The following is a 24879-nucleotide window of genomic DNA, read 5'->3' as shown; positions in this document are numbered from 1 at the left end:
CACAGACCACACCCTCCACCTCAATATACACCACAGTTTTCTCTGCTGTGGAAATGAGATCAGGAGGAAATCATCATTATTATTATTTAATAAACGCTCACATTAATGTGGGCTTATTTGTTTCATATTAGAAACATTAGTTGAGTGTTTTTAGTATAAAATGGTCAAAGTCCCTCTTTTTGCTCCTCCCCTCACCTGTGGATGGGCGGTGCTGTTACCGTGGTGACAGCTTGGATGTGTTTCAGTCCTGCCTGGTTATCACTGCAGGAATCTTTCACATTTATTACAGGTAATAACTCTGATTTTTCTGTGTATTATGAACCAAATGTATCCTGATACACACAGAGATGGATGAGCAGAGGTTTTTTTTGCAGTTTATGTAGTTACTATGGACTTAATGCATACATATTATTAAAATTAGGGCTATAACAGTTGTATTGATGTATAGCAACTTGAAATGCTCCCACAAATGGCTCCACAGCATGTAAAGATATAACAAAAGCTCTGGCGGACTTGGTTCTGTGGTCAGTCTTAAAGGGTGAAGTTAAACTCTGTAATCTTCACTGTGTCACAGAGTTCAGTGAGTCCCGTTATTCACAGTATCAATCAGATCATCAGAGAACAGCTGATCAGCAATCAGTGGTGCCAACAGCGCCTCCTGTGGTGAGAGGATGCAATAATGCAATGTAGCATTTTTCCACTCAACACTTGCAGTCATGGAAACTGTCTGTTGGATCTGTGTGACGTTGCTTTCTTGGTTAGAGTTCCTCACAAATGTCCAGATGATTCTTCTAATGAGGCGTCGACCATGTTTGCAGCTCTTTGGAAGAAAACGTCGCCCTTTGCCATCCTTACTTTTCTTTGACTTCTTCAAATGCAGCTGAACTCCAGCTGGTATTTTCTTGGACTTTGCAGCTGTTTCTGGTCATCAGTTCATTCCTGCAAACCTCTGAAGCTGAACAACAATGATGCTGCATTGCTGGCTGATCCCAAAAGGTTGATTCTGTTCATCTGGACGTTTTCAGAAACGTTTGCTCACTGATCAGGTGACTTCTTCAGTCTCAGCTGACTGCAGCTTTACAAGCTTACAAACAGCACATTTGCACAATGACTGAAAGCAGCAGCACCTGATATATATGATACTAATATAATACATATACATATATAATCCATACTAATGATGAAGGAACTGAGCTCACAGTCCATTGTTCATTCAGTGAACTACTCAGTTTATTTTGGGCCTCAGAAATGCTCACTCTGTTTGTACATCACTGTCAGCAATAGACTCATTCTGCTGTGTGGACAGGAACACATGTGACATCACTTCCTGTTTGTTTGTGACTGAAGAAGTTTACAAGGAATCATTTAGAAGAGTTTCAAACATCAACTGATTGAATCCATGAATCTGAAAACGTGTTTGTGAGTGAAAGAGACAGACATGTACAGACTGAACTATCTGTTCAACAGTCAGAGTGTTTCTGTAACAGGAGACACTCTTTACACTCCACTCAGCACAGGGACACTGAGGAACCAGGAGTCCAGTCTAACCTAAACCCAGGATAAAGAGTTTGAGTGAATGTGGTGTTGAAGGTGTGGAGGTGGATCAGAGTGTCAGAGGAGACTCTGTAGAAGGACAGAGTGCCAGCAGGACAGTCCACATACACTGCTGCTCTGTTAGAGACAGAGGAGGAGGAGGAGGAGGAGGAGATGGATGTTACTCTGTTATTGTGCCAGACATAACCAGGACCATGATCCGAGCAGTACAGACTCCAGGACTGATCATTGAATCCAAACACACAGTCACTGCCTCCTTTCCTTCTGATGCTTCTGTAACTCACTGATATATAAACTCTTCCTCTCCACTCGACCTCCCAGTAACAGCGACCAGTCAGACCATTTCTACACAGCAGCTGTTCATAATAATCAAATCTGTCTGGATGATCAGGATATGACTGAACCTCCTTCACACATGTCACCTTCCTGTTGTTGTCAGACAGTTGGAGCTTTGTGTTCACTGTGTTTGTGTCGATTGTGAGTTGACAGGAATCTGATGGAGAGAACAAACACAATCCAGCTGCAGTTATTGATCCATCATCTGTTCATTGATTGACACTTTGATGATGACTCCTGACATGATGAAGATGGTTGAATGTGTGCTGCTTTGTTTTCATGAATCCCATTAAAAACACACTTACACTTCCTCAGACCTGGTCTCAACCATCGGACTCCAGCAGGCTCCACCCTGAAAGGAGGAGGGGGGTCAGAGCAGCACAGTCAGCATGCACACATGGACATTACATGGCTCTCACACACACACTGTTACACACTGAGCTCAAAGCTCGGCTCCACTGTTTTATTCAAAGAAATCTACATTTATTTATCAGCACATTTAAAAACAGCTTGAGCCAAAGTGCTGCACAGAGTAGAGAGAAAATAGGAAACATACACAGTAATGACTATAAAGACTGGTCAGGATTGAAAGCTACAGAGTACAAATGTGTTTCCAACCGGCTTTTAAAAATGTCCAGTGTTGGTGACGACCTGATGTGAAGGGCGACTGTTCCAGAGTTTGGCTGCAGCCATCGATAAAGCTCACCTCTGTTTTTACGTCTAGTTCTGGTCAGAAGCTGCTTATCTGCAGACCTGAGGGCTCCACTTGGATTCTTTTGTTAAAGAGAGATAAGATGGAGCCAATCCATTCACAGATTTAAAGACAACCAGATCTGGAAGTGGATTCTACCACGTACTGGTAACCAGTGGAAAAAGCTGGTGATGGGTCGTCTAGCACAGACCCACCGCTGGAACCAGACAATTGATGAGGGAGAGAACTGTGACAGCGCCGTTCCTTCACTTGACCTCAGTCGCTCTCGTCTGCTCCCTCGTAACACTGCTCTTTATTGAGCTTACATGAATATGCACAAGTTCATTATGACGTCTTACACAGGTATGAACAAAGAGTACCAGTCTGTGCATAGTGTGTGTGTGTGTGTGTGTGTGTGTGTGTGTGTGTGTGTGTGTGTGTGTGTCTGTGTCTGTGTGTGTGTGTCTGTGTCTGTGTGTGTGTGTCTGTGTGTGTGTCTGTGTGTCTGTGTGTGTGTGTGTGTCTGTGTGTGTGTGTGTGTGTCTGTGTGTGTGTCTGTGTGTGTGTGTGTGTGTTCCAGATGTGACCCTGTGACCCCAAAGCTGGTACTAAGAGTCCAGCGGTCCCCTTAACAAAGGGCTCTTATACTTAACCAGACACAGAGTAGGTGTCCTCCTACACCAGGGGTCTCAAACTCGCGGCCGGTGGGCCAATTGCGGCCCGCAGGACGATAGTTTTTGGCCCCACCTTAATATGAAAATGTAATGTTAGTTTGATAATGTATGACAGTTTACACTCACATAGACACGTGGGAACGTGCACATGTAGGCATTCACGTGCTCGTGCACATAGACACAGTCAGAGTTTGCAGCACACCGTAGGGGGTTTTATGATGGGGTCACTTCTATAAAGCTGGCTGTAACTAACAAAGGGGTGAAGATTTTTGCAGAGGGACACCGGCCTCATCTTCCCTTCTAGAAGTGCATGCTTAAATGAAGATGAATAAAGATGAATAAAGATTTTGTAAAAATGACTACTGAGTCCGGTGCCATCTCTGGATGCTCGAGGAATAAAAAGAACCGGGGTAAAACTGATTTCGTAACAACTGCTACCGGCTTTTTATCTGCCGATCGCCGTGCTACGGTTGCAAGAAAAAGAAGCAGAAATGACGTTCTCTACGCGTTGAGACGTTCCCCGTCCGTCGGCTAAACGCTTGATTGAAACTTCAATGCGACAGTGACACCAAGTAGAATTATAAATGTCACATAGCCCCAAACATGTCTTTTTCAAAGCCTGCGGTGAAGAGAAAGGTTGGTGATGAGCACCGACAATTTCAGGAAAAGTGGGAAATGCAATATTTCTTTGTTGAGCACAGGGGCACCCCGACCTGTCTTATTTGCACAGAGAAAGTTGCGCTGCACAAGGAATACAATTTGAAACGTCATTACACAACTAGACATGCTGAGCTGGATGCAAAATACCAGGGAGACGAGAGAGCGAACCGGGTTGCCAGTCTTAAAACAGATCTACTGAGGCAGCAAGATTTCTCCAAGAAAGCAACCAAAGAGAATAATGCAGCAGTCGGAGCCACGTGGTTAGTGAGATGATTGCTAAAGCAGGGAAGCCATTCACAGAAGGTGCATTTGTCTAAAAGTGCATATTGCAGGCTGCAAATATAGTCTGTCCGGGAAAGAAAGGTCAGTTTAGCAACATCAGCCTTTCTGCCAACACCGCAGCAGATCGCATTTCTGACCTGTCAAGTGACATTTATGACCAACTGTGTGAGAAAGCCAAATGTTTCAGTGTATACTCAGTCGCTCTTGATGAGACCACAGACATCACCGACACTGCCCAGCTCCCAATGTATGTCCGTGGTGTTGATGACAGTTTTGAAGTGATGGAGGAGCTGCTCACAGTAATTCCAATGCATGGCCAGACCACCGCTCAGCAGATATTTACAAGCTGTGTGATGCCATTGAGAATGTTGGTTTGCCATGGAAGAGGTTTGTTGGAATAACAACAGATGGAGCGCCATCAATGACAGGGAGGAAACATGGACTGGTGGCACAAAACAAACTGGAAGAGGAAGGCGTGGAGGAGGCCATTGCTCTGCACTGCATCATCCATCAGCAGGTCCTTTGCAGCAAATGCCTGAAGTTTGACAATGTGATGTCTATTGTTGTGAAATGCATCAACCAAATCAGATCCAGGGGCTTAAAGCACCGAAGGTTCTGTGCTTTTCTAGAGGAAATGGAGTCAGAATATGGGGATGTGCTCGACTTCACTGAGGTACGTTGGCTCAGCAGGGGAAATGTATTAAAGAGACTTTTTGAGTTGAGAGCAGAAGTGAAGCCTTCATGGAGAAGGATGGAGTTAGTGTTCCTGTGCTAACTGATCCCAAATGGCTCATGGACTCAGCTTTTCTTGTTGATATGACACATGAGCTTAATGTACTGAACAAGACGTTACAAGGCCAGGGGCAACTTGTCAGTGCTGCCTATGACAACGTGAGAGCATTCTCCACAAAACTGGCGCTCTGGAAAGCTCAGCTCTCTCAGACAAACCTTTGCCATTTCCCAGCATGCAAGGCACTCGTGGATGCAGGCACACCATTCAGTGCTGACGAGTATGTTGATGTCATTTTGAGGCTACAGGAGGAATTTGATCCCAGATTTGCTGACTTCAAGACACACAGAGCCACCTTTCACATTTTTGCGGACCCCTTCTCCTTTGATGTGCAAGATGCCCCTTCTGTGCTTCAAATGGAGCTCATTGAGCTGCAGTGCAACTCTGAACTCAAAGCAAAGTTCAGGGAGGTGAGTGGAAAAGCAGACAAGCTTGGACAATTTTTGAGAGACTTGAGCCCTAGTTTCCCTCGGCTTTCCCGAATGTTCAAACGGACCATGTGCCTTTTTGGTAGCACATACTTGTGTGAAAAGCTCTTCTCCACTTTGAACTTCAATAAGTCCAAGTACAGGTCCAGACTTACGGATGATCAGCTTCAAGACATACTGAGGGTCGCAACTGCTTCCTCCCTCAGGCCAAATCTGGCTCGGCTATGTGAGAGGAAACGCTGCCAGGTCTCTAGCAGCAAGGAGTAGGCAAGAGAAGCCATGTTCAGAAGAACAGTTCATTTTCTACAGTGTTCCATTCATGTTCAGAAGAAGGTTATAGAACTGTTAATACAGACATTTCAATCTAAACACAGCAGATATAGAAGACTGAAAGATACACACAAGTTCACTGACTAAAAACATCTTATTATTATTTTATTTATGTATTACAGATTGATTTTTTTTCTTATTAATTCTTAATTTGTTTATTCATTTTTCATATTTTGTGTTAAAAAATAAAAATAAAGAGATTTGAGAAGATTGGAATTTTTTAACCATGCCTTTCCTGTGGAAAACCTAATGCGGCCCAGCCTCACCCAGACTCTGCCTGCAGCGGCCCCCAGCTAAATTGAGTTTGAGACCTCTGTCCTACACCATAAATCAGTAAGAGAGGGTACGACCTCTCTCATGGCCCCAAGTGGTGTGTGCATGCCAGAGCACTCTGGAAGGCACACAGAGTCTTTACAGACTACTCAGGATCAAACCTCTATCATTATGCAATCGATTATACAACTCTAAGCATATATGAGTAAATATTTCTAAGCATAAATGACAATCAACAATATAAACCTGGTTTTAATAACAGAATTCATTTGTTTCTCAAACGAGAAAGAGCTATCGAGAAACACTCCTAAATCTTTAGTTCTGAACTTTTCCAGTGGGCCAAGGTCAACATTATCTGCTAATGCTAAATAGGCTGCCGTTATTAACTAATGCTAATTTGACATGAATTAGCATTATGCACTAATGCTAACACTTACTTTTTTTAACAATGTGAGTAGCTAATGCTAACACTATTTCCCTTAACTTTATAACAATGTGAACGGCTAATGCTAACACTCTTTTTCCTAGCATTACAACATCTGAGCTGCTAATGCTAAGTAGGCTGCCATTAGCACCTACGTCTAATTTAAGGCAAATACGCATTAGACCCTAATGCTCATATCGTTTTCCTTTGCTTTATAACAATGTGAGCAGCTACTGCTAAATAGCATTAGCTAATAACAGCAGTCTAATTTAATGCAAGTTAGCCTCATTTGCATTACAACGATGTGAGGAGTTAACGCTAAGTATGCTGTCATTAGTGGCTAATTCTAATTAGGGGTGAATAAATATTACCAGCTAATGCTAATATCGTATTCTCTTCCCTTTTAACAATGTGAGCAGCTAGTGCTAGGTAGGCTGATGCTAGCAGCTAATGCTAAAGCTAATTTAATGTGAATTAGCATCACATTAGTGAGGAGTTAATGCTAAGTAGACTGCCATTAGCAGGTAATGCTAATTTTAGGTGAATAGGAATTGGCAGATAATGCTAATACCATATTTTCTTGCTTTATAACAATGTGACCAGCTAATGCTATGTAGGTTGCCGTTATTAGCTAATACTAATTTGAGGTGAATTAGCATTATCCCCTTATGCTAACAATGTTTTTTCTTACTTTTTAACAATAGCTAATGTGAACACTTTTTTTTTTATTGAATTCTAATTTTTCCCTTGCGATGTGAAGAGTTAATGCTAAATAGGATGCCATTAGTGGCTAATTCTAATTTTAGATGAGAAAGCATTAGAAGCTAATGCTAATACCATATTTTCTTGCTTTATATCAATATTAGTAGGTAATGCTAAGTACGTAGCCATTATTAGCTAATGCTAATTTAGGTGAATTAGCATTATCCACTAATGCTAACACTGTTTTTGCCAACTCTTTTCCCTTGCATTATAACAATATGAGCAGGTAATGCTAAGAAGGCTGCCATTATTAGGTAATGCTAATTATTATGTGTGTTAGCATTATCCGCTGCTGCTAGCAATGTTTTATCTTACCTTTTAACAATATCAGCAGCTAATGCTAACACTACTTTAATTTCAGTTAAACCTACTTAGCATTAATTAACTTCATTTAGCATTAAGAAGTTTTTGCTATAGGCTACCATTAGTGGCTAATGCTAATTTTAGGTGAATAATGTGAGCAGCTACTGCTAAGAACGCTGGTTATTAGGTAATGCTAATTTGATGCGAGTTAGCATTACCCGATAATGCTAACACTTTTCCCTTCCCTTTTAATAATGTGAGCAACTAGTGCTAAGTAGGCTGATGTTAGCAGCTAATGCTAATTTGATGTGAATTAGCATTGTATTAGTGAGGAGGTAATGTTAAGTAGATTGCCATTAGTCGCTAATGCTAATTTTAGGTAAATAGAAATTGGCCGCTAATGCTAATACCATATTTTCTTGCCTTATAACAATGTGACCAGCTAATGCTAAGCAGGTGCCATTATTAGCTAATACTAATTTGAGATGAATTAGCATTATCCGCTTATGCTAACAATGTTTTTTCTTACTTTTTAACAATACGCCATTAGTGGCTAATTCTAATTTTAGATGAAAAAGGATTAACAGCTAATGCTCATACTGTTTGCTTTGTAAGAATGACAGCAGCTAATGATATGAAGTCTACCGTTATTAACTAATGCTAATTTGATGAGAATTAGCATTATCCGATAATGGTAACTCTTTTCCCCTGCATTATAACAATGTCAGGAGTTAATGCTAAGTAGACTGCCATTAGGGGCTAACTCTAATTAGGGGTGAATAATTATTAGCAGCTAATACTAATACCGTTTTCTCTTTTTCCTTATAACAACTTGAGCAGCTAATGCTAATTTGATGCGAATTAGCATTATATTAGTGAGCAGTTAATGCTAAGTAGGCTGCCATTATTAACTAATACTACGTTGACGTGAATTAGCATTATGCGCTACTGCTAATACTGTTTTCTCTTACTTATTAAAAATGATAGTAGCTAATACTAATACTCTTTTCCGTTGGGTAACAACAAAGTGAGGAATTAATGCTAAGTTGGCTGCTTTTAGCGGCTTATTCTAATTAGGGGTGAATAATTATTAGCAGCAAATGCTAATACCGTTTTCTCTTTCCTTATAACAATATGAGCAGTTAATGCTAATTTGATGTAAATTAGCATTATATTAGTGAGGAGTTAATGCTAAGTAGGCTGCCATTAGCAGCTAAAGGTAATTTGAGGTGAATAAGCACTAGTAGCTAATGCCAATACCCTTTTCTCTTGTGTTATAATGATGTGAAACGTTAATATTGTTCTCAAACAACAGAATGAGAATGAAATATTGATTCTAACAGGGCCCATAAACAGCATTAGCTTAGCAGCATTAGCTTATCAGAGTCTCCATCATGGTCACACAAATCCTTAGCGGAGCAAAGTGGCCTACTTAGCAATAGCTGCTGTAGAAAGCAAAGGGAAAACAGTATTAGCATTAGCTGCTAAATGTGCACTTGAGAACAAATCTATTGTGAATTCAGCCGTGAATGTAGTGTTTCCAGTAAGCTTCCATTTCCAAATGTTAGCTGCTCCTGTCTGCCTCTTTGTCACACACACAGACTGAAATGATTCACAGCCTTGTTTCATCCTTCTGTCAGTGTCACTGACTGTCACTGTGACTGTGGACATACAGCATGGGAAACACACACATGGCTGATACTTAGATCTAAAGTTACAAAATGTTGTCTCTGTCCAAATATTACCTAACTGTAAGTCTACTTTTAATGAAACTCTCAACATGACTTATCAGTTATCATTAATGTTCCTGCAAACAGACTCCTTGAAGACCCCCTAAATAAATATCCATGTACTATCCAGCTAGACTAGTGTGTCTGTCCCTGAAAATATTCCTGCATGTGTGATTGTTCATGTCTCATCTGCAGGAAACAAACAGGAAGTGAGTAAAGGACACAGGAAATGTTTCCAGCTCTTCCTCCTATATCAGACATTCTCTCCATACCTGAGAGTGTCCAGTCTCCAGCCTGGATCCTTCAGTCCAGCCGACAGAAGCTTCATTCCTGAGGGACCTGGATGATTGTAGCTCAGGTCCAGCTCTCTCAGATGGGAGGGGTTGGAGGTCAGAGCTGAGGCCAGAGAAGTACAGCCTTCCTCTGTGATCAGACAGCCTGACAGACTGCAGACACACAAAACAACAATCCATCTGTTATCCATCTCTATAGCAGCATAACTAAGTGATGGTTCAGGGTCACCTGATCCAGCTCTAACTATAAGTTTTATCAAAAAGGAAAGTTTGAAGCTGATCGTCAAAGTAGAGAGGGTGTCTGTCTCCTGAACTCAAACTGGGAGCTGCTTCCACACCCAGTCCAACATAGCCAGGCTTTCTTTGCTGCTTTGACAAAACCTCAAATCCCAGTCAGAGATGGTGAGCATCATCACAGTGATGATCATTTCTCTGTTAACCCAGGCTTTCTGCTTCAGGATCTGTGCACGCTCACAGAACAAGGAGACCTTTAAACATCATTTCACTAAATGGATGGACTGAGCTCAGCCTACAGATGAACTGGATAAATAAAGATTTGACCTCAGTGTGCTCAGTGTTCCTGTCTATTCCTAACATATTCCTAACATGATAGCTGCACTTTAGAGCTCTAAAACTGGAACTGACACATATTTAAACTCCACATGTTACTCAGTACATTCAGTTCTGACACTCGCCCACAGTCCAACAAAGGAAACATGGAGATCACATCAGTTTGTCACCAAAGTCTAATTATTCCAGAGGGCAGTGTTGATACAACTAAAGTTATTTTTAAGCAAAGTTGAGTTTTTTATTGTCGCAGTACTTCATGTCTGAAGTATCACTTAAATGCATTACACGCTGTTGATGGCAGCAAACAAACCACCCAAACAAACAGAGGTGGGAGGCTTGGGCAGACTACGTAGGATCAGCTTGTGGGAGGAGTCAGGATAAACCAAAGAAAGACAAGCTAACAGACGCCACAGTGAAGTGAGTAGCTACAAACTGCAGGCCGATTAGTGTTGTTGAAGAAGTCGGTCTGAGGAACGTTCTTAGGATCAACAAATGACGGCATGTATGAGCCTCCCTCAAGACGCACCATCACAAGAAGAACACATGAGCTGTAGAAAAAGGAGAGACTATGAAAGCCACGGCGTTACAACGTGCACCAGCTGTTGGTCTCTCTGGAGACTACTGGGCGTGGCTGGGTAACCATGGTTACTTGGGAGTTACAGTACATGATATTAATGAAGAGTGGGAGCTGCGTTCTATAGCAAACAATTTGTTATGAGGTAATCAGCTGATCTTAGTTTAACCGGAAGCCCTTCACAATAATTGCAAAGCCTTTATTTTGTACAACTACCATCAGTTCGTCTGTACTGATGGTAACTTAAAGTCACACTAATGTCGTTTAGTTTCTATAGTTTATGTAGTGGAAGTATACTACAGTACCCTGATCACTGATAGGACAGATTTATGTAGATATACACCTTTGTGTTTAACATTACTGCATTATAGTGCTGTGATCTTTGACCTTATCAATGGTTATGTTAGCTATACTGATGTACGTACATATAACTGGATATGTATCTTATCTATTCATCTTATTTGTCATGTATTTGTATTGTGTACTTCCTTTTTGTAAGAAACCACACACATGATCACAGCCGCAAGAATCAATCAGTGAAAGAATAAAGTGTCTTAAACCAAACCTTAAGCTCTTTATTCCACATGCTGGGATCATTTGGCCTTCAGTGGTGTTCTGGCTGACACACCGGAGTGACCAGAGTGCTAAAGAGTGAATCGGACACACCAGTGTCATCTCTGATATCTCCACTACATTTAATCGTCCTTCAGCTTGTGGCTGCCGTTAGCTGGTCTGCTAGTTAGCTGATTTGCTATTTAGCCGGTGTGCTAGTTAGCTGGTGTGCTAGTTAGCCAGTGTGCTAGTTAGCCGGTTCGCTAGTCAGCTGGTGTGCTGACCAGCGAACCAGTAGGTTACAAGATGAGCTTGTCTGTCTGATGAGCCAGCTCTCTCTGTCTTGGTCATTTTGTCCTTGGGCAAAACCTAACCTACCACTACAACTGTAGCTTACCTCCACCAGTGTGTGAATGTGAGAGTGAATGAATACAGGGAGTGCAGAATTATTAGGCAAATGAGTATTTTGTCCACATCATCCTCTTCATGCATGTTGTCTTACTCCAAGCTGTATAGGCTCGAAAGCCTACTACCAATTAAGCATATTAGGTGATGTGCATCTCTGTAATGAGAAGGGGTGTGGTCTAATGACATCAACACCCTATATCAGGTGTGCATAATTATTAGGCAACGTCCTTTCCTTTGGCAAAATGGGTCAAAAGAAGGACTTGACAGGCTCAGAAAAGTCAAAAATAGTGAGATATCTTGCAGAGGGATGCAGCAGTCTCAAAATTGCAAAGCTTCTGAAGCGTGATCATCGAACAATCGAGCGTTTCATTCAAAATAGTCAACAGGGTCGCAAGAAGCGTGTGGAAAAACCAAGGCTCAAAATAACTGCCCATGAACTGAGAAAAGTCAAGCGTGCAGCTGCCAAGATGCCACTTGCCACCAGTTTGGCCATATTTTGGAGCTGCAACATCACTGGAGTGCCCAAGAGAACAAGGTGTGCAATACTCAGAGACATGGCCAAGGTAAGAAAGGCTGAAAGACGACCACCACTGAACAAGACACACAAGCTGAAACGTCAAGACTGGGCCAAGAAATATCTCAAGACTGGTTTTTCTAAGGTTTTATGGACTGATGAAATGAGAGTGAGTCTTGATGGGCCAGATGGATGGGCCCGTGGCTGGATTGGTAAAGGGCAGAGAGCTCCAGTCCGACTCAGACGCCAGCAAGGTGGAGGTGGAGTACTGGTTTGGGCTGGTATCATCAAAGATGAGCTTGTGGGGCCTTTTCGGGTTGAGGATGGAGTCAAGCTCAACTCCCAGTCCTACTGCCAGTTTCTGGAAGACACCTTCTTCAAGCAGTGGTACAGGAAGAAGTCTGCATCCTTCAAGAAAAACATGATTTTCATGCAGGACAATGCTCCATCACACGCGTCCAAGTACTCCACAGCGTGGCTGCAAGAAAGGGTATAAAAGAAGAAAAACTAATGACATGGCCTCCTTGTTCACCTGATCTGAACCCCATTGAGAACCTGTGGTCCATCATCAAATGTGAGATTTACAAGGAGGGAAAACAGTACACCTCTCTGAACAGTGTCTGGGAGGCTGTGGTTGCTGCTGCACGCAATGTTGATGGTGAACAGATCAAAACACTGACAGAATCCATGGATGGCAGGCTTTTGAGTGTCCTTGCAAAGAAAGGTGGCTATATTGGTGGCTGATTTGTTTTTGTTTTGTTTTTGAATGTCAGAAATGTATATTTGTGAATGTGGAGATGTTATATTGGTGTCACTGGTAAAAATAAATAATTGAAACGAGTATATATTTGTTTTTTGTTAAGTTGCCTAATAATTATGCACAGTAATAGTCACCTGCACACACAGATATCCCCCTAAAATAGCTAAAACTAAAAACAAACTAAAAACTACTTCCACAAACATTCAGCTTTGATATTAATGAGTTTTTTGGGTTCATTGAGAACATGGTTGAAGTTCAATAATAAAATTATTCCTCAAAAATACAACTTGCCTAATAATTCTGCACTCCCTGTAGTGGGATTGTAAAGGGTCTTTGAGGGTCTCGAAAAGCGCTATATAAATGCAATCCATTATTATTATTAAGAGCATCTTTAGGCCTGACTGTGCTCATCCTTCCTCCAACCTCTCCTTACCAAAGATAACAACTACATCAGTATTAGCTCAATAACAATTTCTGCAATTCAATTGTGGACATTCATTTTTAAACCTTGTGTAAAACGATAAAACCTCAAAGTCTGAGCATTATTCTTTGTGCAAACAGCTCTTGCAGGTTCCCCCGGACTTAGGTTATTTTTATTATTTAATTACTTTCCTTTAAGCAGCTGTTCAGGCTACTAAACTCATCCCAGAAATAACAAGTGACACCATTAATAGTAGAGGTGGGAATCACCATACAACTCGCGATACGATATTATCACAATACTTAACGCACGATACGATATTATTGTGATTTTTTAAAATATTTTGCGATATTTAAATTCTGCACATAAAGGTAAACTTTATCAATATTCATTTTATCTAATATCAAAGTCTCACACTCAGTCTTTCTCTCATTTCAGTCAGTTTTATTGTTGACAAACTGAACGGTTTGTATTACAGTCTAGTCCAACTTAACTGAAAGCAACCATCTGGTACAATTATAGCTATTCTGAACTATGCAATTTATGAAAACTATGCAGCCCCTTCAGCAACTGAAGAATTTGAAAGTAAATTAAAAAAATATATAATTTTACATTAAATAAAAAAGTTTCAAACTTAATTAAAATTAAACATGTCTTAAATTAAAATAAGTAAACTGTCATGTTTATTGCTGCCAAAAAAAAAGTTAAACACATTTGGACAGTGAAGGAATGTCAGGATTGTTGCTCAGAAAAAGGATCAACATGCTCTGAAGTCAACATGCTCTGACTCCAGAGCATGTTGACTTCAGAGAAAAAATTGTTTGTAACAAAATATCGATTTCTGCTGTCCCTGTATCGATACATTATTAGCAAACAAAATATCACGATACTACACAGTATCGATTTTTTCCCCCACCCCTAATTAATAGTGGAGCTAACTTTAACAGGTGAAACTGATTTGACCTATAAGGCTACTGCAGTTACTTCTTATCAGGTTTAGTAGGGAAGACATCTGGATGAGGTAGTTAGTAGTATGTAGTTAGTACCGGGCGAGTCCCCTCCCCCACATCGGCACCAGAACCCTGTATTATCTACAGGGTAAGACTGCCTGTTTTATCAAACTATGGCCATTACTACTGTGATCATTTGCAGCCCAGTGTGCCGCTCTCTCTGCTGGGATGAACCACTGGAGCTCACCCAGTCATCCCTCTCTTTCTCTCAAGAAGAAGTGAAATAAATATATTTATTATGTTACGAGTCTAATATTCTTTAAATCAAACTGTAATGAATAAATCAAGCAAGAAGATTTGGTGGCTCCACGTGTTGTAGAAGAAAAGATAAACATCTCATTTTGAGAAATCAGCCTTTAAAATTAAGTACTGTGAATAAAAAACAAACAGCGAGCCAATCAGCAGTCGCCAATATCCTCCTAATTTCATTCACAAAGAAATCAAATATATATATTATGGGCCCAAAGGAGCCTAAATCTTTAAATTAGGCAGTGCATGAAGTATTTTTTTAAATAAACAGAGACATGACTATAACAACTTTTAGTAATTCAGAGTCCAATTATCCACTCAAATGTGAATAAAAGTTCACTTGACAGCTGTAAAAGTTACCTGTTTATACAATAATATAAATCACATTTCAAATGATCATCTGTGGAAAAGTTTGAATCCTGACCTGAGAGTTTCCACTGCACACTGTGAACTCTTTAGTCCAGCGGACAGAAGCTTCACTCCTGAATCCTGCAGGTCAGAGTTACTCAGGTCCAGCTCTCTCAGACTGGAGGACTGGGAGCTGAGGACTGAGGACAGAGCTTCACAGCTTCTCTCTGACAGGTTACAGCCACTCAGTCTGAAAAATAAAAGACAATCTATAAAACAAGTACTCATGTAGAGTTTGTTAATACATTTCACAACATTAAATGTTGACTTTCTATTTTTAAAGAAAACATAAACATACTAAGATACAACATCATATGTATGAACTTTAATTAATAATTCTAAAAACTAAATGTTTTCTGATCTGACCTCAGAGTATTCAGTTTACAGTTTAAACGTTGTAGTCCAGCAGACAGAAGCTTCACTCCTGAATCCTGCAGCTTTCTGATACTCAGGTCCAGCTCTGTCAGACTAGAGGACTGTGAGCTGAGAACTGAGGACAGAGCTTCACAGTTTTCCTCTGAGAGTTCACAGATGTTAAGTCTGAAGATAAAAACATGAATAAAGATTGTTGTTAAAGTGTAATCAGGGTGCAATAGCTTATTGTCTTGTGCTGAGCAGGTTAGTATAAGTTTACCTTAACTTGGAAATGAATAAAAATGCTATGAAACAAGGATAACTGGATAAAGATATAAACAAAAACAAACATCAAACACATAAACAAACAGAACTAAACATAATACAAATTGATCTGACCTCAGAACATTCAGTTTGGCATGTGGACTCTCCACTGCAGCAGACAGAAGCTTTACTGCTGAAGCCTTCAGGCTGTTGGTACTCAGGTCCAGCTCTCTCAGACTACAGGACTGGGAGCTGACCACTGACAGCAAATTTTCACAGCCTTTCTCTGAGACGTTACAGCTGCTCAGTCTGAGAGAGAAAGGAAAAAAACAAAAACAAAAAAAACCAAACAATATATGTGATCAAATTAAATTTGTTTATATGTTGAACCCTTTTTTTTAAAAAATTTATTTAAACCTATGAGACTATGAGTGCTACCAGTCCAGTGCACATGATTGGTACCTTGATGGTACCTTGCTCAGGGGTACCACAAGGTAACTATTCGGTGGATTCGACCCCTGACCTTATGATCATGGGGCGACCACTCTGCCTACTGAGCTAATAATTCTGTGTACACTGTCATACAATATTAACTAAAACAATTATTTTAGAAAATTTTAGTAATTCAATAATCATGCTCATTACCTGTGTATTGTGAATAACACTGGATTTTAAACACTAGCTGTATAAAACTCTTCCTGTTAAAGGTGTGTATAAAGGAGATGAGCTGAAATGCAGACTTCATGGAGAATGTTTGCTGTCAGGATATATCAAAGACAAAGCAGAGATCCATCCAGTCTCTTCCACTAAGCCCACAGAGGGACAGACAACCACTCTTACTCACACCTGCATGAAGTTTAGATCACCAGGTAACCTAACTGCATGTCTGTGGACAGTGGGAAGAAACTGTAGAGGACCCAGAGTGAACCCACTGTAATTCTGTGATAACACTGGTTATGGAAGCCTTACAGTTACATATGGTTACTGACAAGAAACACGACCTTAGAGGCAATTTCAGTAATGAAGACCGAGTTTCTCCCTCCATACAGGATGAAAACATGACAGCACAGCAGAGATTTATATTTAAAAAGGGAGGGTGTGCACTGAAAGTGAGATACAAACTTTAACTTAAATTACGAACATCAGAAAAAGATGTAGGTGAAGTCTGGCAGGTGAAGTTTGTGCTTTAGAATAAAACAACCAAACTCCTGGAGTTGGAGACAAGTGAACAAGCTGAGGATAATAAACCTGTCAGAGGGGCTGAAGCATCAGAGCTCATGTTCTTATAGGCTGGGTCTGGATTGTCCTTTGATAAGAGTTACAGAACAAAGTGTGTTTTAGAAATGCTGGAGTGAAACATTAAAACTACCATATATTTACCGAGTGACTGATGATCATTTAATTTACTATTTTAAAAAAATGTTACAGTGCTCTTTGAACTCAGCATTTCTGATTTATTTCCCATGATTTTAACAATGAAGCGATGACAACATGTTTACTCACAGAGCTTTGTTGGAGGCTTTGACCACTGGCAGCATTCTCAGAAGAGCCTCCTCTGAAGCAGAGTATTTCTTGAAGTCAAACTCATCCAGATCTTCTTCTGATGACAGTAAGATGAAGGTCAGAGCTGAGCACTGAGCAGGAGACAGTTTACCTGTGGAGAGACTTCCTGAAGTCCTGTATTGTTGGATCTCCTCCACTAGAGAACGATCATTCAGTTCATTCAGACAGTGGATCAGATTGATGCTTTTCTCTGCAGACAGATTCTCACTGAGCTTCTCCTTGATGTACTGGACTGTTTCCTGATTGGTCTGTGAGTTACTTCCTGTCTGTGTCATCAGGGCTCGTAGGAGAGTCTGATTGGTCTGCAGGGAAAGACCCAGGAGGAAGCGGAGGAACAAGTCCAGGTGTCCATTTGGACTCTGTAAGGCCTTGTTCACAGCACTCTGGTAGAAGTGTTTCTTTGCAGATTCTCCTGTTTCAGACTTCTTGGATGTTGTTTGTTGTTGTTCCAGCAGATTGAGTCCAGAGTTGATGAAGGTCAGATGGACATGAAGAGCAGCCAGAAACTCCTGAACACTCAGATGGATGAAGCAGAACACCTTGTCCTGGTACAGTCCTCTCTCCTCTTTAAAGATCTGTGTGAACACTCCTGAGTACACTGAGGCTGCTCTGATATCGATGCCACACTCTGTCAGGTCTGATTCATAGAAGATCAGGTTTCCTTTCTGCAGCTGATCAAAAGCCAGTTTTCCCAGAGACTCCATCATCTTCCTGCTCTCTGGACTCCAGTGTGGATCTGTCTCAGCTCCTCCATCATACTTGACCTTCTTCACTTTGGCCTGAACCACCAGGAAGTGGATGTACATCTCAGTCAGGGTCTTGGGCAGCTGTCCTCCCTCTCTGGTTTCCAGCACATCCTCCAGAACTGTAGCAGTGATCCAGCAGAAGACTGGGATGTGGCACATGATGTGGAGGCTTCGTGATGTCTTGATGTGGGAGATGATCCTGCTGGCCTGCTCCTCATCTCTGAATCTCTTCCTGAAGTACTCCTCCTTCTGTGGGTCAGTGAACCCTCTGACCTCTGTCACCATGCCAACACAGTCAGGAGGGATCTGATTGGCTGCTGCAGGTCGTGTGGTTATCCAGAGGCGAGCAGAGGGAAGCAGTTTCCCCCTGATGAGGTTTATCAGCAGCACATCCACTGAGGTGGACTTTCTAGGGTCAGTTAGGATTGTAGTTTTGTGGAAGTCCAGAGGAAGTCGACACTCATCCAGACCATCAAAGATGAACACAACCTGGAAGTCTTCAAAGCTGCAGATTCCTGCTTCTTTGGTTTCAGTAAAGAAGTGATGAACAAGTCCCACCAAGCTGAACTTTTCCTCTTTCAGCACATTCAGCTCTCTGAAAGTGAATGGAAATATGAACTGGATGTCCTGGTTGGCTTTGTCTTCAGCCCAGTCCAGGCTGTATTTCTGTGTTAAGACTGTTTTCCCAATGCCAGCCACTCCCTTTGTCAGCACTGTTCTGATTGGTTCATCTCTTCCAGGTGAGGCTTTAAAGATGTCTTCTTGTCTGATGGTTGTTTCTGGTCTGTCTGGTTTCCTGGATGCTGTTTCAATCTGTCTGACCTCATGTTCATCATTGACCTCTGCAGTCCCTCCCTCTGTGATGTAGAGCTCTGTGTAGATCTGATTCAGGAGGGTTGGGTTTCCTGCTTTAGCGATGCCCTCAAACACACACTGGAACTTCTTCTTCAGCTTAGACTTAAGGTTACGATGACAAACAGCAGCTGGAAGTTCTGAATAATAATAATAAAAATACAACTTTAACAATCACATTTTACAAAATGCTGATGACAATTTCTGACCCACTGAGAAATGACTGAACACACTGGTGTCACAAGTCTCTCATTTATCCAGCAGCTTAAACCTTTAGATAAATCCTCTTACGTCTCTGCAGACGGTCAGCCAGCTCCTCCTGCTTCATTCTCCTCAGGAAGTCCACTGTGATCTTCACAAATGCCTCTCTGCTGCTCCTCTGCTCATCATCCTCCCTCTGAAACTCCAAGCACTGGGGCTTATTTGGATTCAGAGCCTTCTGGATCTTCTTCAGCTCGTTCTTCACAAAAGTGATGATGTTGTCCTCCAGCAGCTGGAACAGAATATTTATGAAAGACCCACCACTCTGAACTTTAGTCCACACAACATCCACTTCTTTACCATCAAGGGGCATATCATCCACGAACTCTTTACCAATTATAGGTTTGACTTTATCTGATTAACTGAGACTTTGTCCACAACTCCATGATCCCAAAACGCTGATTCTGTTCATATGAATGCAGCGATTTCAGTGGGAGAAACATTTCACTGGTGTTCAGAGCTGAACTACCAACAGGTTGATGATCAAAGCCAGAAACTTGGAGATGTTTCAGGTGACTGAGTTGATCGTACAGACAACTGGTCTTAAAGGTTCACTCTGTTTACGCATACAGATCAGTATTTAAGGTTTGACTCTCATCATCCACTGGAGCACAAACTGGGCGTCATCAGGACGCTACAACACAGAACAAACACCATCCCCACAGACACAGCAGCCAGCGAAGCAGAAGAACTTCACATCAAGAAGGTCCTGAGTAAATGTGAACGCTGGTTTGAGGGCGGAGTCAAGGAGGCCATTTATGTGAAAAGGAAAGACCATCTCTGAATGGAGGAGGGGCCTAAGGGTACAACTGTCACCATCTTACATGCTGTGATTGCAGCCATTCCCCAGCTCTCTGTGAACTGGACTCATGACCATTGATCAACAACCATTGATCAATGGTCCTGACAATATGCGTACCAATGATCAATGAACTGACCTCCCAGCCCATTGTTCCTTCAGTGGGCTGGTTTCAGTCATACAAATGTCCTGTTTATAAGATTGAAACCTGCAGTCAGCTGAGACTGAAGAAGTCACCTGATGATGATGAAACGTTTCTCCCACTGAAAACATCCAGATGAACAGAATCAAGCTTTTTGGGATTTACGTACCTGGATGATTGAGCATCAAGACACAACTCTGTGACTTTTCTCAGATGAATCAATCCTCTCCTCCAGCTTTGTTTACATCTACCAGCCCTGTGGCGCTGCCCAGGGAAATAATCTATGTGAGAGGTGGAAAGTCATACAGGTGTCTGCTCCTGCCTTCAGTTATTTTATCTACTGTGTGTCAACTGGCTGAACCTCCTCCAACTGTCTACTGTCTCCCTAAACTCAACAATGACTTCGTGATCTATCCATTCTCTGACCAAAGACATCCTGCTGCAGGAGGTTAACATAGCAGCCAATGATGATCCCACTCACTGTGAACAACACATTTGGACCTGATTTGCTGCTCTGGTTTACACGTGAACTTCCACTGCTGCTGTCACCAACTTGAGAGGCTCTACAGAAAAACTGGACTTGTCCATAAAAATCATAAACTACATTATAAGGACAGCATTGCTCAATCAACTCTAATTACTACTGACATGTTATCTCTTCTAACTAAGGTACAGACACTCAAACTTGCTGCTTTCAGTGAGAAGTCAAATGTCTGAATATGAGCTGGAAGCCGCTGAGAGTCGTCCTCCTTCCCGTGGGGTTTACTTTCTCTACTACTTTCAATATAAACACGCCCCTTTCATGCACCTGCAGAGGGCCACCAGCAGATGGAGCTGTCTTAAACAAATCCACTTGGATAGTTAGCTGTAGATAATTTTCTCAGTATGATTGTAGGACTTTGAGTTATTCTTTAGATTTATTTAAACTCTTATATTGTGCACAAGTGTTGAGCGACCCATAATTTCTCTGTACTTTTCATAAGAGCAGCCAGACTTTCAGCTGGTTTTTGTTTTTTTAAGAGCTCAAAGTTATTGAAGAAACAGTTATTCAGCTTCATTCCCACTGATCTCGACTACAAACTGTTTCACTTTGGTTTCTGTTTAAAGCCTCGATGTTTAAAACGTTTCCCTGTGATCACATTTGCACCGTCTGATTTCAAAGTTTGTTTTCTTTTGGTCATTTAGTCCACAGAGTCCTTGGTGTTCTGAAAGGGACCTATAAATAAATGCATTATTATTAATATTAATAATAAAGTAGTTGTTGTACATGTACAGACCATAAATATGGAGTCCAGCTGTGTTTGATGCTGCTGGGCAGACTGACCACTGGGAACCTCTGAGCTCTGCTGCTCCACTCTGTGGAGGAACCATGAAGGATTAGATCAACACAGGATAACGATCCAGGAGTTTCTGCTCAAATAACTTCATCTGAATCAAGTCTGTCAAGCTTTAAACTCTCAGATTCTGAAGATATATTTTCTGTTTTCTATGAACTTTCTTTCATCAGTGATGGAAGTGATGATGCTGCAGAAGCTCAGAGGAAACTTTGAGAAAACTGTGATGAACCATCAACTAATGCTCTCAGGAGGCCAAAGGTCCCTGAATGTAACTGTGCAGTAGATTCAACGAGTGTTTGAAACCTGACCACTTCCATATGTTTTCATTCTAACACAAGAAGTCCTTTTCTCATTGCTTTGAGTTTTCATTTGAGTTTTCTGAGTCTCGTATTTGGAGTCGAGTCTAATCAATGATCTGACAGAAGAACATTAAAAAGGAGTTACCAGTGCTGTCAAAATTAACATGTAGGGTTAGGGGTTCATCTGTTATCATGATTAACATGATAAAAACCTTTAACACGACACATCTGGAGAGCAGAACGACTCAAAATCCCTGAAATGTTTCTATCAACGCACTTCGGGCAGTTTGTCCGAGTAGAGTTACCTTTGCACACGTGCAGATGTGCAGCACATCTGTTAGTGACGGCAGCTGAACCAATCAGCTCAATATGGAAGATGACAAACACACACTGACCTCCCGATGAAAAGTTTGAGCATTAAAAAAATAACAAGACGGACCAGCCGACCAACATGAAGGATTCTGTACATCGTGACAGAAGGAATTTTCTTTTCACTGAAGCACTTCCAGCTTAAAATATCACAACAATGCAAAGCACTGATGACACAACTGCCAAGTGGACAAACTGCAGACCTGTTAGTGTTGTTAATAACATAGTTTTGGTTCCTCGTGTCAAAGACTTGAAGAAGAGTGACAGAGAGTGTTAGACTGCTGCAGGATCAGTGCCACCTCCACAGACCTGTGAAGAAAATGATTGTTTGACAGATGGGCTCAGATTCAGGATCAGCTCAGGAGTTTGTGGCTGACAGAATCCTGCAGGTACAGAGCAGAGCCCATCATTAGCATGCAGGACTGTCCCTGGGGGGGTCGGCTCATTCAGGAGGTTAATCAATGTTTACATGTTCAATAAACATGTTAAGTGTGTAAATTTGCCCTTTTCTCTCGAGTCTGTTTGCTCATGAAATGAAATTTGATTCGTTTACATTAAAAATGATGTTTAATGGTGATTAATCCAAATGAATCCACAGTAACCCTGTGATGAGTCTGATTAAACATTTTCATTAACAGCAGTAATATAGATTATATATTATTATATATTAGTGCACACTTAGCTTTTAGTATATATGTTTGTTACAAAGTTGTATTTACAGCAGAGAAGCTGAGTTAAAGACTGAAAACTATTCAAAGTCTCTTTGAATTGAAGCGTTTAACATTCTTTGTGTTTATTCTGCATTGACTTCATTATATGGTGTAAACGTCTGTTACAGGCTTAAATATAAAGTTGGAAAAATGTAACTGCAGCTATTGATCAAGTAATTGTGATTAATCAGGATTAATGACAGAAGATTGTGTCATTAATTAGTCATTTTTAATCTACTGACAGCACTAGTGTTCACTCTGGTGCCTCCAACTGTTTTACGCCCTTTCAACACCTTCGTGGTCAAAAGTGTACACGCACAAAATCTACAATAAAACCCTCACGCAGCAATAGGACAGACACACAATCCATTTATCTCTGTGTCTCAAACACACACACGTGTATTCAAAGCCTCGATTTGTTCATATTTCATCTGTTGTGTTTTTATCTTCAGCGTTTTCAGTGTTGCTGCATTTACACCAAAAATGTTTCCATTGATGAATCAGATTGATTTGAATGCGTTTCATCCATACAAATCCCTCCCTGGTGGTCACATGACTCTATAACATAACAGGAGTCATGTGACAAGAGTTTCATGCTGTAAAATGTCAAAATGGTTGAATGTGGTGGAGTAAAAATGTGAGATGTCAGCTACTTTTCTTCAATATGAAATGTTTGCAGGGCCTGACAGGAAGTGGACGGACGCTCTGATCACTTCCTGTTTGCTGAAGTGGGTTTTCAGTTGTTTAGAAACCAAAGGCTTGTTTTAAAAGACAGTTTAAATGGGACTGAGGGAACGACGTGTTTGTAGTTTATATCCAACAACATCAAGCAGTTTAATCAAAGAGTTCATGTTACTAACAGCTCACCTCTCTGCAGCAGACACAGGCTGGACTTTAAAATGAATGGGAAGAACTTTAGACCCGTCACTCTGTAAGGACACACAGCTGGGTGGAGGTCCAGGCTGGTTCCTGTGAATAATGATGCAGCAGTGATGTGAGTGCTGAGCTGTGACATGGAGAAGAGTCATGGACAGTTAGAGATGGTCATCTCACCTCTGAGCTTTGGTCTGGCTCTCATGTTCCCCACACAGAGTGCTTTTAGAGGGAGGGACTCCCTCCTCTCTGTCCTCACACTGATCCATGCTGCTCAATTCAGCTCACACACACTTTCTACCTGCAGAGGAAACACAAATCATTCATGTGCACATCAGCTGAAATCCTCCTTTCATCATGTGTGCTGTCCAAATATCAGCTGCTTCTTTCCTGCTTCATCTCAGTGTCAGCTGGATGCAGTCAGACAGCAGTGTGAGGCAGAGGAAGCTGCCATCAGCTGCTCTGCTATCAGACCACTAGATGGAGCCTGAAGCACACACGATGCATTCACTGACACACACTGATTCACTGTGACTGGAAGCTTCAGTCAGTCCAACACATGTGAACAACATTTTAAACCTTTCAGCTGATCCAGGATTCAAAGAGGATCAGCAGAGTTAAAGCTTCACACTAATTCTTGCTGCTGAGTTTGCAGAGAACTGCACACACACTGATTCACTGCTAATGAGAAGCTTCTTCCATCCAGTAATTCATCATCCATCAGCTCTGCTGCTGCTCTCAGTCCTGGACTCTGATCACACACTAAAAGCAGCTTTTTAACTCGTGTCTGTAAGAACGCTTAGCGTTAGCTTAGCGTTAGCTTAGCGTTAGCATGCTGTGTGGCTAGCTTAGCGTCAGAGCTCTGCAGGTGTCTCGTGTGTAAATATTAATCACAGTGACAGTAAAGGAGGTAAAGGGCTGTGACGTCATCACGTACGCTGCGTCATCTGTGGGCTCTGAGTGAACTCAAAGTACAAACTACAAGTACACAAACACGAACGTAGCTCAGAGTGGCGGACACACTCGGCCTCGTTGGTCCAGCTGTGAGTCCGTTACCGTGAACTATGGAGCGGCAGATTTGTGCTGAACTAAGCTGCACACAGCTGATGTTAGCCAGGAAACATTACACACTGACTTTAATACAAACACACACAGTTTGTTGTGTGAAGAAATCAAACACGAGCTGAACAAACAGTAAAGTTCCTAAAGACAAACTGTTAAAGGAGGAAACAAAGCAGACTTACAGTTTCTTCACACACCAACAACAAGCTCCACTCCACACCTGGACACTAAACACGGACACACAGGTGAGCT

The 24879-nt window shown here is 41.4% G+C and overlaps 2 protein-coding genes across 2 annotated transcripts; both read right to left on the bottom strand.

The window, feature by feature from the left end:
- Positions 1 to 361: 361 nt before the first annotated feature.
- LOC146573549 (stonustoxin subunit beta-like) lies at positions 362 to 15125 on the bottom strand. The gene is made up of 4 exons (XM_085272778.1): positions 15013 to 15125; positions 9510 to 9683; positions 2196 to 2242; positions 362 to 2047 (listed from the first exon to the last, which is right to left on the bottom strand). Exons 2-4 carry the CDS (start codon positions 9563 to 9565, stop codon positions 1509 to 1511), a joined length of 642 nt encoding a protein of 213 aa, XP_085128904.1. The 5' UTR covers positions 9566 to 9683; positions 15013 to 15125; the 3' UTR covers positions 362 to 1508.
- LOC146573548 (protein NLRC3-like) lies at positions 11279 to 24879 on the bottom strand. Its single transcript, XM_085275447.1, has 8 exons — positions 24810 to 24879; positions 23746 to 23862; positions 23560 to 23661; positions 21255 to 21333; positions 19067 to 19268; positions 17118 to 18915; positions 15750 to 15923; positions 11279 to 11318 (listed from the first exon to the last, which is right to left on the bottom strand). Exons 2-8 carry the CDS (start codon positions 23832 to 23834, stop codon positions 11279 to 11281), a joined length of 2484 nt encoding a protein of 827 aa, XP_085131573.1. The 5' UTR covers positions 23835 to 23862; positions 24810 to 24879.

The sequence above is a fragment of the Mchenga conophoros genome, linkage group LG5 (genome assembly GCF_057382185.1).
Source record: "Mchenga conophoros isolate Kocher_MC1m ecotype Shallow Benthic linkage group LG5, M_conophoros_male_GT1.1, whole genome shotgun sequence".
NCBI lineage: Eukaryota > Metazoa > Chordata > Actinopteri > Cichliformes > Cichlidae > Mchenga > Mchenga conophoros.
The sequence above is the reverse complement of the archived record's forward strand: the minus strand, read 5'-3'. Positions and strand labels throughout refer to the sequence as shown.

Coding starts and splice junctions, on each gene's coding strand:
- LOC146573549 (XM_085272778.1), bottom strand. CDS start 9,565: ATGAAGCTTCTGTCGGCTGGACTGAAGGATCCAGGCTGGAGACTGGAC. Junction 2,243..9,509: donor TGGAGACTGGACACTCTCAG/GTATGGAGAGAA, acceptor TCCTCCTTTCAG/GGTGGAGCCTGCTGGAGTCC. Junction 2,048..2,195: donor GAGACCAGGTCTGAGGAAGT/GTAAGTGTGTTT, acceptor TCTCTCCATCAG/ATTCCTGTCAACTCACAATC.
- LOC146573548 (XM_085275447.1), bottom strand. CDS start 23,834: ATGGATCAGTGTGAGGACAGAGAGGAGGGAGTCCCTCCCTCTAAAAGC. Junction 18,916..19,066: donor GGCTGACCGTCTGCAGAGAC/GTAAGAGGATTT, acceptor ATTATTATTCAG/AACTTCCAGCTGCTGTTTGT. Junction 11,319..15,749: donor GCCAAACTGAATGTTCTGAG/GTCAGATCAATT, acceptor TTCACTCTTTAG/CACTCTGGTCACTCCGGTGT.